The sequence below is a fragment of the Nanorana parkeri genome, unplaced genomic scaffold, assembly GCF_000935625.1.
Source record: "Nanorana parkeri isolate BGI_ZX_2015 unplaced genomic scaffold, ASM93562v1 scaffold778, whole genome shotgun sequence".
NCBI classification, from domain to species: Eukaryota; Metazoa; Chordata; class Amphibia; order Anura; family Dicroglossidae; genus Nanorana; species Nanorana parkeri.
This window is the reverse complement of record NW_017307046.1, coordinates 660,125-675,438: the sequence shown is the minus strand read 5'-3', so window position 1 is coordinate 675,438 and position 15,314 is coordinate 660,125. Positions and strand designations below refer to the sequence as shown.

The window sequence follows — 15,314 nt, the reverse complement described above, 5'->3', positions numbered from 1 at the left end:
GCTGTAATGCAAACAGGCACAAACAGACTTAGAGAAAGAGACTGTATCTACTTGTCAGCGCAGGAAATGGCTTCTAGAGGAAGTGCTGTCACCAAAATAGTACAAACAATTCTGCACAAGCTATTCAGACATGCGGTCAGCTGGGGTCTGTTACTGGGAATCTAGTTTGGTTTATTCTACCCTGTCATAACACCAGTCTACCTCAAAGTGCCTGGTAGCATCAGCTGAGTGTGCAATACCTGACCCGCTAGCTGTTTACTGCTCAATACATAAACGTTCACGGCTGGCTTCCTGAACCCCATACACTGGATACCCAGAACAGGCCAGGCCTTCCAGTATTTCTCTAATGCGTTTAACTGAATCTGCTTTATTGTGTTACAGTATGGTGATTCTCAGTCAAATCTCCCATGGGGAATGACAGGATGAGAATAAATCAACTACCCTTGCTAGAATACATCCAGTACTGAGAAATGCCTGCCACCACCCTTCATTTAAAAGCTTGGACTCCAAACAGATATGAAAAAAGTTCAATTAATCTAACCACATATACTGCATATAAAAAAAGTATTGGATACAGCTCGTCTAAGAACCAGGTGCCTGGGTTTATTTCAGCTTCCTGTAGTTCCCTATACAACAGGACTCATGCAAGGAGAGTAAGAAACAGCGCTCTAGGTCACTGCACAGCATTAACAGAGGGAACATGCTTATATGAGAGGAGAGCATTAGGGTGCTGCTGCTCCATCATTGTCCAATCACAGGCTTAACTGCACTGTGGGTCCGGGGCCTAGATAATCCAGTGTGTCAGGGACTGCATGAATTGCAGTACTGGCAGAACAGTATTGCAACTGAATGCACCCCTCTACAAATGCAGTTCCTTCATGAAGTACCATAAGTGACTGAATCTGTCTTACTATCTGCAAGTAATCTCCTGCACAGCAGTGCTCATAAGGGGAGAAGGAAATGCAACACTAGGAACTAACACAATGCTGTCTGTGAGCATGTTACAGGAGAGGAGAACACAGAGCTGACCATGTTGGTGCACCACTGCACCTTGACTGTCAAATCACAGATTGATATGGGTTTTGCACCAGGCTGTACTCCTTTCCTGCATAGTATATCCCCCTTTAAAACCTCTACATTCCTTTCCTGCATATAATGTCCACTGTTATACCCTCTGCACTCCTTTCCTGCATATAATGTCCACTGTTATACCCTCTGCACTCCTTTCCTGCATATAATGTCCACTGTTATACCCTCTGCACTCCTTTCCTGCATATAATGTCCACTGTTATACCCTCTGCACTCCTTTCCTGCACATACTGTTCACTGTTATACCCTCTGCTCTCCTTTCCTGCATGTACTGCCTACCGTTAAACCCTCTGCACTCCATTCATATACATACTGCCCATTGTAATACACTCTACTCTCGTCTCTTGCACATACTCCCCAGTGTTATACCCTTTGAAGTTCATTCCTGCACATACTGTCCACTGTAATACCGTCTGCTCCCCTTTTCTGCACATACTATCCACTGTTATACCCTCAGCACTCTCTTCCTGCACATGTGGTCCACCTTATATTCTCTCTCCACTCCTTTCCTGCATGTGCTGTCCATTTTTATACCCTACGCATTGCTTTCCTGCACATACTGTTTACTGTCAAACCTCTGTACTTCTCTCCTGCACATACTGCCTGCTGTCATGCCCTCTGTTCTCCTCTCAGTTCAGATTTAAAGGTCTTGAAGGGCCAGCAATTCTAGTCGTCATTATAGCCTCTCCTCCCTCAGGGAGATTCATGTGACCCCCCAAGCCCTATTGCTGGCCTCTCTTCCCTTTCTTACCGATTCAAGCTGTTTCCAGCAGGTCTCGACGTGCTGCTGTGCCTTGCGACCCTCGTGGAAGTTCTGTGAGAGGAAAAGAAACACAATCATTACAACAATATACAAAAAAAATAGGAAACTGTCATAAAAATAACACGTTTTGCACGTATAACAAGTGTTTTAGAGAGAGAGAGTGAGAGTGAGTTATACATTTTCCCTGCCATGGCATAGGATAAAAGACCCCCTGACTGGTCACTATAATGGTGATTGCTATTAATAGGAATCCATCCTACAAAGAAAAAAAGATGGCTGCCCTATGGTTCATATCTGAATATCATTACACTTGGTTCATAGGTACACCCTGTTCACGTACATGTAAACTGAACTGCATTTAGTTTTCTAAAGCACTGTGTATCATAAACTATTGGCATTTTTTTTCTTTTTTAGTAAAATACTTATTTTCACTTTTTTTCAATCATTTGATGTATACCAACACTGCAGATCCCCTGCAGCCTCGTCATGTCTTCATACATGCCCTCCAGCAATTGCTGCATGTCATTTGTCAGGGTGTGTTTCCTGATACTGACAACTGCAGAACATGCCTATGCATTGTGTGCCAGTCTCCATTGTGAGAGAGAGCGTGAAAAGGTGACAACACAGGAGCACAATTGGGAAACAAGGACAAAGAGTTGTAACTCTGCGACTGAAAGTGTCTGAACACTAGGATCACTAGGTATTATTTTAATAAAAGCTGCAGATTTAAAAACACTGAAATTACTTTTCAAATCACATTAGTGTATTAAAGTATGAGATTTATTGAATGCATAGGCTGCCATTGCTGAACTGCTTCTGAAAATGCTAGTTGCTTGCCGTCTCTGGTATGCAGAGTGACTAAACCACAATAAGTATGAGGCTGGGTTCACACCTAGGCGTATTGAATATGCGCGTTTGTCGCGTGTTTTTACCGCGATTCCGAGGGCTACTTGGCTGTATCCCAATGGAAACGCGAGACCAAAACGCCCCAAAGAAGTACATGTACTTCTTTGGGCGTAGGCCATTTTGTATCGCGTTCGGACAGGCGGAAATACGGCAAGGTGTGAACCAGACCCATTGAATGCAATGGAATTTAGATGTTTGAGCGTTTTGTAGAGCGTTCGTCGAGCGTAGAACGCGCTACAAAACGTTCAGGTGTGAACCAGGCCTGAGGCACTTGATGTTAAATTTAGCATTCCTGATCAGCAAACAATGCCAGGTCAATGAACCTCTAGTGGGAGGTTGCTAGTCATAAATAGATAACATGCATGTCAGATGAGGACAGGCCCATCCAGGGGCCTGAGTGTAGCTCCGTGCATGTGTGTATATCCAGTTATAGGCAAGTCACACAAGACAGATCCATAGATTATGGCTGCAACTAAAAGAAATTATCTGATTGGCTAGATCACTAAATATGCAGCCAATTCCAATAAAGGGTCTATACCTAACATGAGCAGAAACATGCTTCATCCACCTCTAGAAGTCGGTTTGTATAACTATATAGTTATACAAACCAACTATATATATATATATAGTGGACTATACCATAAACCAACTATATATAGTATATAGTGAACTATACCATAAACCAACTATATATAGTAAAACTATATAGCAGAACTCTGGGCAAGCCAAATCGTAATCCTTGCAATGGGGCTACCCCTGCACTGCAAAGGTTCAGTGCTCATTTTATCTAGGGAGCCCAAAAAAAAAAAAAAGTTATACTCACCCGAACCTTGATCCCAGCTGGCTCCTGCACCGCTCCCTCCAGCCCGTCTCCTCTGCTCCAGCGATGGTACGACCCTTGGCGTCCTCACGTTCTATATGTTGTATAGAACATGATGACTCAAGTGTCCTTAGACAGATGGAGTGGAGGGGCAGAGAGGCTGAAGGGAACGGTCTAAGAGCAAGCCGGGATTGCGGTTCGGTCGAGTACAACTAAAGCATCACTAAAAGGTGCCCATACACTGTACGATTATCATACGATAATCGCGGTAAATATAATCGCTTGCTAGCAGTTGATATGTGCAAAAACCACCGAGGGTTTAATAACCCTTTAAAGGAGAACTATGAGGTGAGTGCTTTTCACTCACCTCATAGTTCTAGCCGACCTGTGACAATGAGACTGTCACAGGTCGGCTCAGTAGATCGGGAGGTGATCGAACACATACCGGCGTTCTCTCACTTCTCGATCCTGTCACGGCAGAGAGGATTTCCCCCTGGATTTCCCCCTCCCCGCTCCACCAGCGCTGACTGGCGGAACGGACGGGGGAGGGGACAGCCGGGCCTGCCTCTAGATAGGCAGAGCCAGCTGTCACTCACACGGCTGGGCGGATCCAGACATAATTGTCGGGATCCGATTCAGCTGCGGCGTCTCAGTATACCGCGAGCTGTAGCTTGCGGTATACTGAGCTTAGGGTGACGGGAGGACGCTAGTTTGGGTCCTCCTGTTACCCTAAGGAGAACTATGGGGAAAAGCCTTAACCTCATAGTTCTCCTTTAAGCCTTTTTTCTGCATAATGTATTTATTATATGTATTGTTTTGTATGGATGTTTGTTTGTTATTTTATGTTTACTAATAAGGTATATGTACAGCCAAAACTTTTTTTTTTTTTTCGCTTTCGATAGATTAGGGAAGGGTTGAAACCCCTATTAGGGGTTTTGCTGTTTGTGTCCCCATGCTGAGAATGTCCTTCACTTCTTGTCTCAGGCACAGAACAGGAAGCAAGAGGAAATCTCTACAATGAATGGGGAATTCCTGAAAAGATCTGGGATACATGACATTCAGGGCAGTACAGCTCACAGCACTCTTGCCTAGTTAAGAAACGAAAAAGTAATTGCCATTTTGTCAAATGAGGAGGTAACTAGTAAGAATATGCAATGTGGAGGAGGAGGTAAAAGATCCGCTTTAACACTTTAGAGATATTACATTCTATTTTATTGGAAATTTAGGTACTTTTCCATTTACAAGTGTTAAAGGGGTGTTCTGTTCAAACTGAAAGAGGAACCTTTGTTTGAGACCACCCAACAGAAATGGGGACCCTGATTAAATCATATTTGGGTAAATAGGATCACCCGGGGTATAAGCTCATGGGTGCAAACAGCAATAACACTTCTGGGCCCCATAGGTTCCCCTTTACTTTCCTGCTGTATACTCTTTATTTTATGCTTTCAGAACAACCCTGCATTTTACTTTGCTTCACATCCTTATTTCTGTTCTTCTATCTGCCTCTTTTGTTTCCTTTTTGTATGCAAGATGCGGGGTTACTAAATATGTGTTTCTAAATGTTTCAAAAAGTAAATCTGTCATTAAAGTGGAACTTCAGGGGGGTAGGCTGAGTGGGGAAAGGTAAGAACCGTCATTTAGTTTTTCTTGCTGTGTCTCAATTGGTAAGATGTATTCACATTTCCTGCTATGTCACTTAGACTTAGGGAAATCAGGGCACCATTTTCGCATAATGTTCTCTCTGTGCTTGTGTGAGTTTCCTCCACGTACTCCGGTTTCCTCCCACACTCCAAAGACATGCTGGTAGGTTAATTGGCTCCTCTCTAAGTTGGCCCGCTATGTATGCATGTGAGATAGGGATCTTAGATTGTAAACTCCTTGAGGTTAGGGACTGATGTGAATGTGCAACTATGTAAAGTGCTGCGTAAATTGTTGGCGCTATATAAATACCTGTAATAATAATAATAATAATGATAAAATCTCCCCAGCTCTTCGCCAATGTTAGGTCCAGTTTGGGAGGAAGCCAATTAGTCTACCTAAATGTTTTTGAATAATGGGAGACCTGGTGGAAACCAACATGAACAGGAGAACATACAAAATTAATAGTGTCCCAGCGGAATTTGAACCAGAGACTCAGTCTCTGGTTCAGAGTGCTGATCACCTAGCAGGCGTGTTACCCAGTGAAATGCCATCCGAAATGTTTCTTTCCTTTTTTAGTTGAATCTACAGAGATAGTCAGAGTTCATTCTGCAAACAGCAGATTGTGCCTCCAGGCAAGTTAGAGCTCGGCAAACCCTCCTTCCCCACCACATCTAACTCCCACCCTACTGACCTATAGAGAAATGCACACAATGCATCCTGGGAAGATCAGTGACCTAGAACCAGCATGTTGATATCAGATGCCCCATCTGCACAGGTTTATTACTGTTAATGGTTCACATTAGCAGTAAAGGAAGGATAAGGATGCCCCGGAGAATGCACCTTCATAACAAGTCAGCAGATTTGTATAGGTGCCCATACACCTGCCGATTATCGTACGATAATCGCGGGTGATACTGCGATCGTACGATAATCGGCGGGTGTATGGAAGGTGTGCGACCGTTTCTACTGTACGATCGCACGTCTTGTCTTCCGAGCACGCTCGGAAACCCGCCGAAAATCGTACGATTTTCGGCCGGTTAGTGGTGTAATCGGAAAACAAATGCCGAACGCACAGTGTGCGCAATCGCACACTGCCCACTCAGCATTGGAATCATTGGAAGCTCTCCCCTCGGCGGGGAGGGCTTGCGATGATCGTACGAGATTTTAATTACCTTAAAATCCTTTAATTACCTTACAACCATCGCACAACGAAAGTCGTGCAATGGTTGTAAGGTGTATGGCCAGCTTATGAGAGATGACAGGGGTAGGATGTTTAGATCTGGGATAAGTGCCCTCTGGCTTTCAGTAACTGGGTATCAGCTGTTGCAGCTGTTTGCCATGCAGGTCCTCTTTACTCGCTGAATGTGTAGCAGACAGGGTCTGTCTGATTGAAAACAGATCACTCTCTCCAGTCTTCAATGTAGAGCACCCATAATGATCTAAAACAAAGCGATTTAGGCTGGCTGATTACGGACTCCTGCTGAATCAGCTGAAATTCAAGCTGTGGCTGGCCCTGCAAGCACCAAATTATTGGCAGAATATTTACTAAGTTCTATCAGATGCAGTCACTTTTCTGTTATTTTGGGTGCAGTGGCTGTCTGAATATAATAGCCGGCAGCGGAGATTCCTCCATGCGCGCTGTTTATCATGGATGGGAAAATCGGGCCATGTATGGCTGGCTTTAGGCTCCCCGTGCTTTGTAAGCATGTATTTAGAAAATATGTGGCTTACCACTCCTGAACTCTACTTTAGCAAATGCTAGCTGCCTGGCTGTCATGTGGATATAAAGGCTTCAGTTCCTTTTGTGTCACTGACGAGGAACTATATAGATCAGTGGCCTCCGGCTGTCTCCAGCATTGAAGCCGGAGACAGCCATGCAACCAGCATTTACAGGAAGAAATGAGCAATGGCGGCCTCCGTATTTCTCTCACTACAGGTTTCCATTACAATAATACAGTCGACCCCCAAAATTCGCGGGGGTTACGTTCATAGAGCACCCGCAAATTGTGAAAAAACGCAAATTTTGAATGCAATCAAAAAAATGCCTAGAAATTACTATTTTTATAGTTAAAACCCTAAATATGCCCCCAAAACACTTTAATTTCATTTCAAACTCAGCTTAATACATTACCTGTGACAGCAGCTGTAGTTAGTCACAGCTGAGACAGGTGGCGCTGTAATCACAATCTCAGTGATCACACAGAGCAGACGAAGAACGGACAAGAACGGATCCCCCAGAGGAGCGAGGCACCATGAAAACCACGGCCCTTAATGGGCGGCGGACACGATCGCCGCCGCTCGATGTGATACAAGTGATCTGATTAGATTACTTGTATTAAATGAGCAGTGGCTCCCACTGTACATTTAGCTCTGCTTGTCAGGAGCAGGGCTAAATGTACCAAAAAACAACTTCCCCTCCCGAGACCCTCCTGACAACCTCTGTACCCCTCCTGACAACCTCTGTACACCTCCTGAGACCTTCCACTCCCCTCCTGAGACCTTCAGCCCCCCTCCCAAGACTTTCCGCACCCCTCCTCAGACCTTCCGCACCCCTCCTCGGACATACCGCACCCCTCCTGAGACCCTCCGCTCCCCTCCTAGGCCCTTCCGCTCCCCCCCGGGACCTTCCACTCCCCTCCTGAGACCTTCCGCCCCCTCCCGAGACCCTCCGCACCCCTCCCGGGACATTCCGCTACCCCTCCTGAGACCCTCCGCTCCCCTCCTAGGCCCTTCCGCTCCCCCCCGGGACCTTCCACTCCCCTCCTGAGACCTTCTGCACCCCTCCTTAAACCCTCTGCACCCAGGACTAGATTTGCTCTCACTGCTGCCCCTGAAGGCCAGGTTCTTCAATGCGCGGGGAAGTGTGTGTGTTTGTGTGTGTGTGTGGGATGCTGGTGATATCATGGCGATGAGGGGGGGGGGGGCCTTCATGGTTTCTTGCACCGGGGCCCTGAAGGTTCTAGTTACGCCTCTGCATTTTCCCCTGCCTTTTGGAGGGAAAAAGGTGCGTCTTATGGAGTGAAAATATGGTATATTTTTTTTTTTATATGACTTACATACATGTAAATCATATAAAATCATATCATGCATGTGTCTGATATCATTTGATTTGATATCAGGCGCATGCAATTCTGTATACAGCAGCACTCAGACCTGGGAAGAAGGGGGGGGCAGGACTGGAAGCCTATTAGGTGTGTTGCATTCAAATATGTTGACAAGGAACATGCTATTAGAGAGAGAAAGCAGAGTGAGCGAGCAGTGTAATAACCTCATCAGACTCCTGCTGCTCTTTCGCTATCCAGTCAGCAGGCTGGGGTTGCAGAGATGAAACCACTGTATTCCGCCTACTGGCTGCAACAGAGAATATGGTGACATCTGTCTTCATGTGCTGTGTGACAGCGTTGTATAAATCTCGGAAGTGGACAAATAGAAAGAATTAGGCAAATAAAACATCTCCCTGCTGTGCATTTCATCGATGTATTTAACTGCTAGCCATTATTCAGATTTAACCGCACCAATGACTATCCCTCACTGTTCAGCTTTTATTCTGCATTGATAATAGGAGGTCCCCTGGAAGTAAACCAGAGCACATAAAATAACAGTATCTTCCACTTCGAATACCAACAGCTGCTTATTTATGTATTATTAAAGGAATTCCTAATTTAAAAAAATCAGGAAGCCTGCCTGAATATTTTTACAAGCTTAGCCAAGCCCATTTTCAGAATGCAAATGCTGAATAATCTGGCAAATGACAGACGACCGGAGTGGACGGATTGGAGGGGGAATAAACCCAGCTTCCAATGTACTGGGATAATTGGGAGCAGCTTCATGTACATTCTAATCACAGCCACCCCCAGCCTTGTCAGGCCATTTAAAGTGAGGACAGCCTCGGCTGAGGGGCCATAAAAGGCATTGCAGCCAGAGAGCTGGCAGGGGGAGAGATCCATAATCATTCGTTCAGATTAGTAGAGAGAGGGAGAAGCACGCCCTTACCCCTGCTATCTGTATGTACGGACGCAATGCGGTCACAGACAGCTCGAACCGTGCACATCCTTTTAATGTATCTGCTGCTGGAAGGGATTTTCTGCTCAGTCACCACAACAAGCTCATACAACGTCTCTGTGTGCAGTCATGTCCTGGTTTTATGGCTGTTTAGGTTACGTGCAGGTTTATTTAAAACTGCAGCGCATTCTGAATGTCACGGGTACAGTTGCTGAGAGATATAGATGATTACAATAGTATATTTGGTCGCTAGGGACAAAATGTTTCCAATTCAAATATACTAGACAAGTCAAAATCTTCATTAAAAGCTTAGGCCTCATTCACACTGTAATCGGCCCGCACGTACAGCTCCGTGCTGCTCGCGCGGCTGTATCGGGTAGCTCCCGGAAAGGACAGGTGCTGCGTGTGATTAGTATGCAGCCCCTGTTCTCTATGGGACTACGCGGCCATACGCCCCTCTACGCTCACCCGCCCTGCACGTCCATGCGGGTGCGGGTACTTGTACGCTGAGCGAGGAAACACGCACCCCTATGGACCTGCACTTGAGGTGAGCGTAGGGGGCATATGGCCACGTAGTCCCATAGAGAAGGACAGGGGCTGCGTACTAATCACACGTAGCAACTGTCCTTCCCGGGAGCTGCCCGATACGGCTGTGCACGCAGCACGGAGCTCTACGTGCGGGCCGATTACAGTGTGAATGAGGCCTTAGGTCTAGGGGTAACAAGTAAAGCTTTGTGAACCAAACTAACTTGCGCTAACGGAAATAGTAAAACTAAATTAAGATGGATTAAAATTTAAAATAGATATTAATATGACCCCGGAGCTGAAATTTCTAAAACCAAAAAGGAAAAAAGCTGCTGAACTCAGGCTAAAAGCCTACAGAATAATGGTGTAATGAAGTGTACAGCGCTATTTAGCGCTGTACACTTCATTACAACAAGTAAAGCTTACCTGATCCCAGCTACGCCTGCAGGTGGCGATCTCCTCATCTCCCCCACACTCTGGGTTGTCTGTCCCTCGGCGTCCTCATGGATAATGTAGGGCTTTGGACCCCGTATTAGATATGATAACGTCGGTGGGCCTCGACCTGAAGGAGTGTAGGGGAAAAGCCTGCGGGCAGCGGTCCTGGAGCCTGTGGGAGCGGGAATCAGGTAAGTGGAAGTCTGTTTCTTAGACCTAAACGAGCAGCTAACTCTTGTAGTGCAGGGCAGCCACGATGCTTGGGGAAAAATAAAATACTTATAACTACAACTAGCATAAGTACTTAAATCTGTCTTGATGTCAGCCTATTGCAATTGCCAGTACAGAAGCACTCAGATTGGGAAAGGGAGGAGCATCAGTAGGAACCAATCAGGCTCTACTACAGTGCACATGTGCTGGCAGAGAACATTCTGACAGGTGAAGAGAGCAGAGTGAGCAGAGATGATGATATCAGTGTGATACTGCTCCTTGACTGTCAGCAGGCGGGAAGGTGACACAGCTGTATTCCTTGAAGAAGAACTCCGGGCAAACAAAGACGTACCCTTGCAGTGGGGCTAATGCTGCACTGTAAGCGTTAAGTGCTCATGTTGTCCAAGGAACACTATTGAATCTGTTTTTACCTACCTGATCCTCGGTCCTGCTGGCTCCCTTCAAGCTGCTGGACTGGCCCCCGCAGCCTTTTCTCCCCTTCACTCTAGAGGTCTAAGAACCAATACCGTGATCACCTCTTACGCAGGATGTAATGAACCGAGGGATATTGCAACATCAGGAGCGAAAGAAGAGAGAGATGATTGCTGACCACCGTGGGAGCCGGGGTTAGGCAAGTAAAACTGCTATATTTGAGTCCCCTGAAAAAAAGAGCATTTAACCCTTGCAGTGCGGGGGGTTGCCGCACTGCAAGGGAATTTTCTTTTCTTTGCCTGAAGTTCTCTAAAGCTGGCCATACACCTATTGTTTTTTCTCATGCAGCCCCGCAGACTGAACCAGAAAAACGCTCAATTTCCCCATCCATGCTTAACGGCATGGATTTGGGAAATGCCCGCCCACCCTTTGCCTGCTGGGCTATTGTATTCTGACAGGAGTACACCTGAACAGTGACTGCAGTCACCATTCGGCTGAGAATTTTTTTGAATTGACTTCTTCAACATAAATCTATTGAAAAATCGGCTTTTGTTGAATAGTGGGATCCCAATGGGGCCACACACAGCTCCAGAATCCTGCTGAAATTTGAGCAGCGCATGGCCAGCTTAAGGCTATATGCAGAGGAAAATCTGTCAGGCTAGATGCAGTGTTTATGCTTCTAGATGCTTTAACCGCTTCATGACTGAGGCTTTTTTTCCCCATGTTATAGTCCACATTTTAGGCCTGAAATTTACTTAAAACCCCCAAACATTATATATTTTCTGAAAGCCAAGACCCTATAGAATAAAATGTTGGCAGTTGCAAATTTTTATGTTGCACGATATTAGCACAACTCCTTATTAAACCCCAAAACTTAGTGTAAAATGTACCTAAAATGCCACAAAACACAATAAAATACCCATTTTTTAAATAAAATATAAAAGATGAGGTTACACCGAGTAAATAGATACCCAACATGCCCAGGTTAAAAATTGTGTGCGTCCTTGAAATGGCAACAAACTTCAGTACCCCCAAAAAGTCCATAGACGACGCTTTAAAAGCCCCCACAGGTCATCAATTTAGAGATACCCAAAAATACCGCTAGAATTATTGCTCTCACTCCGGCTTGTGCGGCGATACCCAACATGTGTAGTGCGTTCGTCGTTTTTATACGTAGGCGCACCCGACGCGTGTTTAAGTGGCGACACGCGTGCTCGCGGGAGACTTTAAAAAAAAAATGTACATTATTTTTAGGTTTCTTTTATTTAATTTTAATTTTGAAAACTGTTTTTTTTTTTTACTTTACTTTGATTGCTATCACATAGGGGGGCTTACAAGCCCCCCCATGTGATAGCAGATGGTGGTGACAGGTACTCTTTAAGGTGATGCTGGGGGTTTAAAAGAACCCTAGTGTCACCTTTACACTAGAAATAAGCTATTGAAGTGCAGATCGCACTTCAATAGCTTATAGCTGGGCTTCAGGAGTCCGGAACTGACAGCTCTGGGACCGGAAGTGATGCAATCTGTATCGCTCCTGGTCCCATAGAACGGGGAGGGGATAAACGAACGGAGGTACGTCCATCTCCTCCCCAGTGGGGGGGGGGCCTTCACCGGGCCATAGAAGCGATCTGGTGACAGCTGAGTCGCCAGAATCGCTTCTATTGTAAAGCTGTTTACAAGTTTAAACAGAGTACCGGCGGGAGTCTGTTTAAACAGCCCCGAAGCTGGCGACGTACACTGTATGTAGTCAGTCACAAAGGGGTTAAATGCTGCATGTTTATGCGTATTTACATGTGTTTATGCACGTTTACATGCAGGGCCCTCCTTACCACCTTGTCTTGAATTGTATTGTAATGTCTTCCTTATATTATAAAGTGCTACACAAACGCTATATAAATCCTGTATAATAATAATAATATTATGTGTTTAGTTGCATCTGGTACCAAAACACTTTACATACGTTTTGGAAGTTCAAATCAGTTCCTAGATGCACCTGACTTCTATTTTTTGAAATCACAGATAAACTGACCGCTGATAAATGCATCTAGATGAATGTGTGAATATCCCCACTGGAATTAATTAGATCATACATATGCGTTTACAAAAGCTTTCTAAATGCATATAAAAGCATCTAATCGCACACAGCGTGAATGTAGCCTAACAGAGGAAGTGGTGTCATCGTTCTGGCAGAGGCATATGAATAAATAAAAAAGTGCCTGGACTGAATTACAAATCCTTTGGCAGATGGGACAGTTCACATAGGTGTATTTCAACTGTGTATTCAACCTCAAGTTCAGATGTATCTGAGCCAAAACGTTTTTGTTAGCTTTGGATAGAGCAATAGAGAACCTCTATCAGGTTTTCATTGCTATATGTGTCAAAACTAGGGAGAATCAATCTCTCTTTATTTGGACTGGTGAACCAATGATGGAAAGATTTCATCACACTTTGTTTTGTTTACCGGACAGGAAGTGAATTCTCCCCAATGAAACACAAAGGGCGAAAAAAAAACTTCACGGGGTGCTACTCTATCCAAAATGGAAAATAAAAGTCTTTAGATATACTTTAACGGTCTGCAGTGACAGTCTGTTCCTGTCCACCTGGGCATTATGGGTTTTCCCCAACCCTTTTGGTGTTTGAGCTCCTCCAGTTTTATTCTCCATAGTATAACAATCATTAGGTTGAGTGATCACAACAGTGTCCAGAGGCCTCCCCAACAAAGTCCTTCAGAGATAAGCAAGATGTCCGGTAGTCTAGCTATCCAACATCTGCCAAATATTGAGAAACCAGGAATGGGAGGACGAACCTTTAAACACATCTCCCCAACACCTGAGCTTTGGCCATGGAGAGCAAGGGAACAGGTTTACTTAAACCAGGGCCCTACCAGCACTTCACTCCCCTCGCTTCTCTATTCAGCCACAGAGAACAAAGAGATATACCTAGACCAGGGGTTGACAAAATGAATATGGAATTCAGGAGCTAGCAGGATTTTTTTTAGGAGCCAGCTACATTGACAACAACAGGAGAAAACCTCAAAAGCTAGGTTCTGGCGAACGGCGTAACAATCGCCATAGCGACCCAGGCAGCCGCTATGGGGCCCAGGGGGGGCCTATCCAGGACATCTCCCTGATGGGCTGTCCACCATAGAAAGTATATGGTGGGCTCTGCAGGGTCACTCTCAGGTGAGCTGTTTGGAATCTCAGGTGGGCTCTGCAAGAAGCGTAACTAGAAATCACAGAGCCCCATATAAAATTTTGCTATGGGGCCCTGTGATTTCTAGTTACGCCCCTGGTTCTGGCTGTAAAGTTTGAGGAGCATTGGCTACCTGGCTCCTGGAATTTTTCCAGCCCTGATTTATACAATTACATCTGCATGCATATGGAGTCCATATTCGTAACCCAATCCCCAACATTGCAATAACCTCCACCTCGGCATACTTTCCTTATCCAGCACCTTTGTTGGAGGGCTGTACCAGTCTTGCACTTAAATCCAAGTATTGCTTCCCTATTACTGAAAGCAACTGATTGAAGAAGGCGATAGAGCTATGCGCTTTGGCTACATACTGAAACCAAAATATTGATCAAATGATGGTGGTCTCCTCCAGATTTCACCGAATCGGCATATCATCACAATTCCTAGCTTCAGAAATGGAGATATTATCTACCATGAAAAAAAATACAGATTATGGTTAGTGACTATAAGAGAGCAAACAATGGCGGAGTCACAGCGAGACTGCAGAGTGTTATTGTGTATGACCGCACTCCCCACACACCCCTTCCCCGTGTGACATCTGGACCCAACATCTGGAAGCCTGTATCACAAGGATGACCCGTGGATGAAAAGCATAAACAGGCCCCGTCATCCCTGATGGATGAAGAGGTTGGGTGGCCGGGCTGTACCAGAAGATCAAGTGCTTACTACACATACTTGAAGATGAACACTTGAAGGACACGAGTCAAAGTACAGGCCAGTAGATGAAGTGAAATCAGGGAAAATATAACACACTTAAAAAAAAAAAGAGGAAGGGTACTTGCTGACACATCATCATACATGTTGCTGCCAATTTCTCAGGAACTGCTGTGACTTCTATCAAATACTTCTCTCTTTTCTACAAAAGTTAGCACTATTGAAAGACTGGTGGTCAGGAATCGCACGTCCTGCCGAGCTGAGGTATCACCACCTCTGACCAAAATAAAGTATTACAGCTGAACTTCAGGCAGAATGCTATATACAAAGTAAAAACAAATATGCATGAACTGTTTAATCTCTCAGGGTCTGTAATTACAGGCAGTCTGTCTTTCATCCTGGAACCCCCACCAGGTAGCACAGCTAGGTTAGTGACCTCAATTTCTCTGTTGAGTCTAAGCATTACTTTGTCATCAAGCTACCTATGATTGGAAAAGGAAGAAGAAGCAGCACACTGATCTCTCCTCCTGTAAGCATGTTGAAACGGATGACTCAGAGCACCATACACAGTAATAGAGCACTGAC

General features: G+C 45.1%; 1 protein-coding gene across 8 annotated transcripts in view; it reads right to left on the bottom strand.

The window, feature by feature from the left end:
* Nucleotides 1-15,314, bottom strand: part of FNBP1 (formin binding protein 1) — a 220,895-nt gene that overhangs the window by 95,480 nt on the left and 110,101 nt on the right. For 7 of the 8 annotated variants that reach the window (XM_018564751.1, XM_018564749.1, XM_018564750.1 and 4 more), the window contains exon 5: nt 1,841-1,904. In XM_018564751.1, coding sequence (XP_018420253.1) covers nt 1,841-1,904 — 64 coding nt within the window. The remainder of the gene's footprint in view (nt 1-1,840; nt 1,905-15,314) is intronic. The other variant, XM_018564754.1, reaches the window with a different exon arrangement.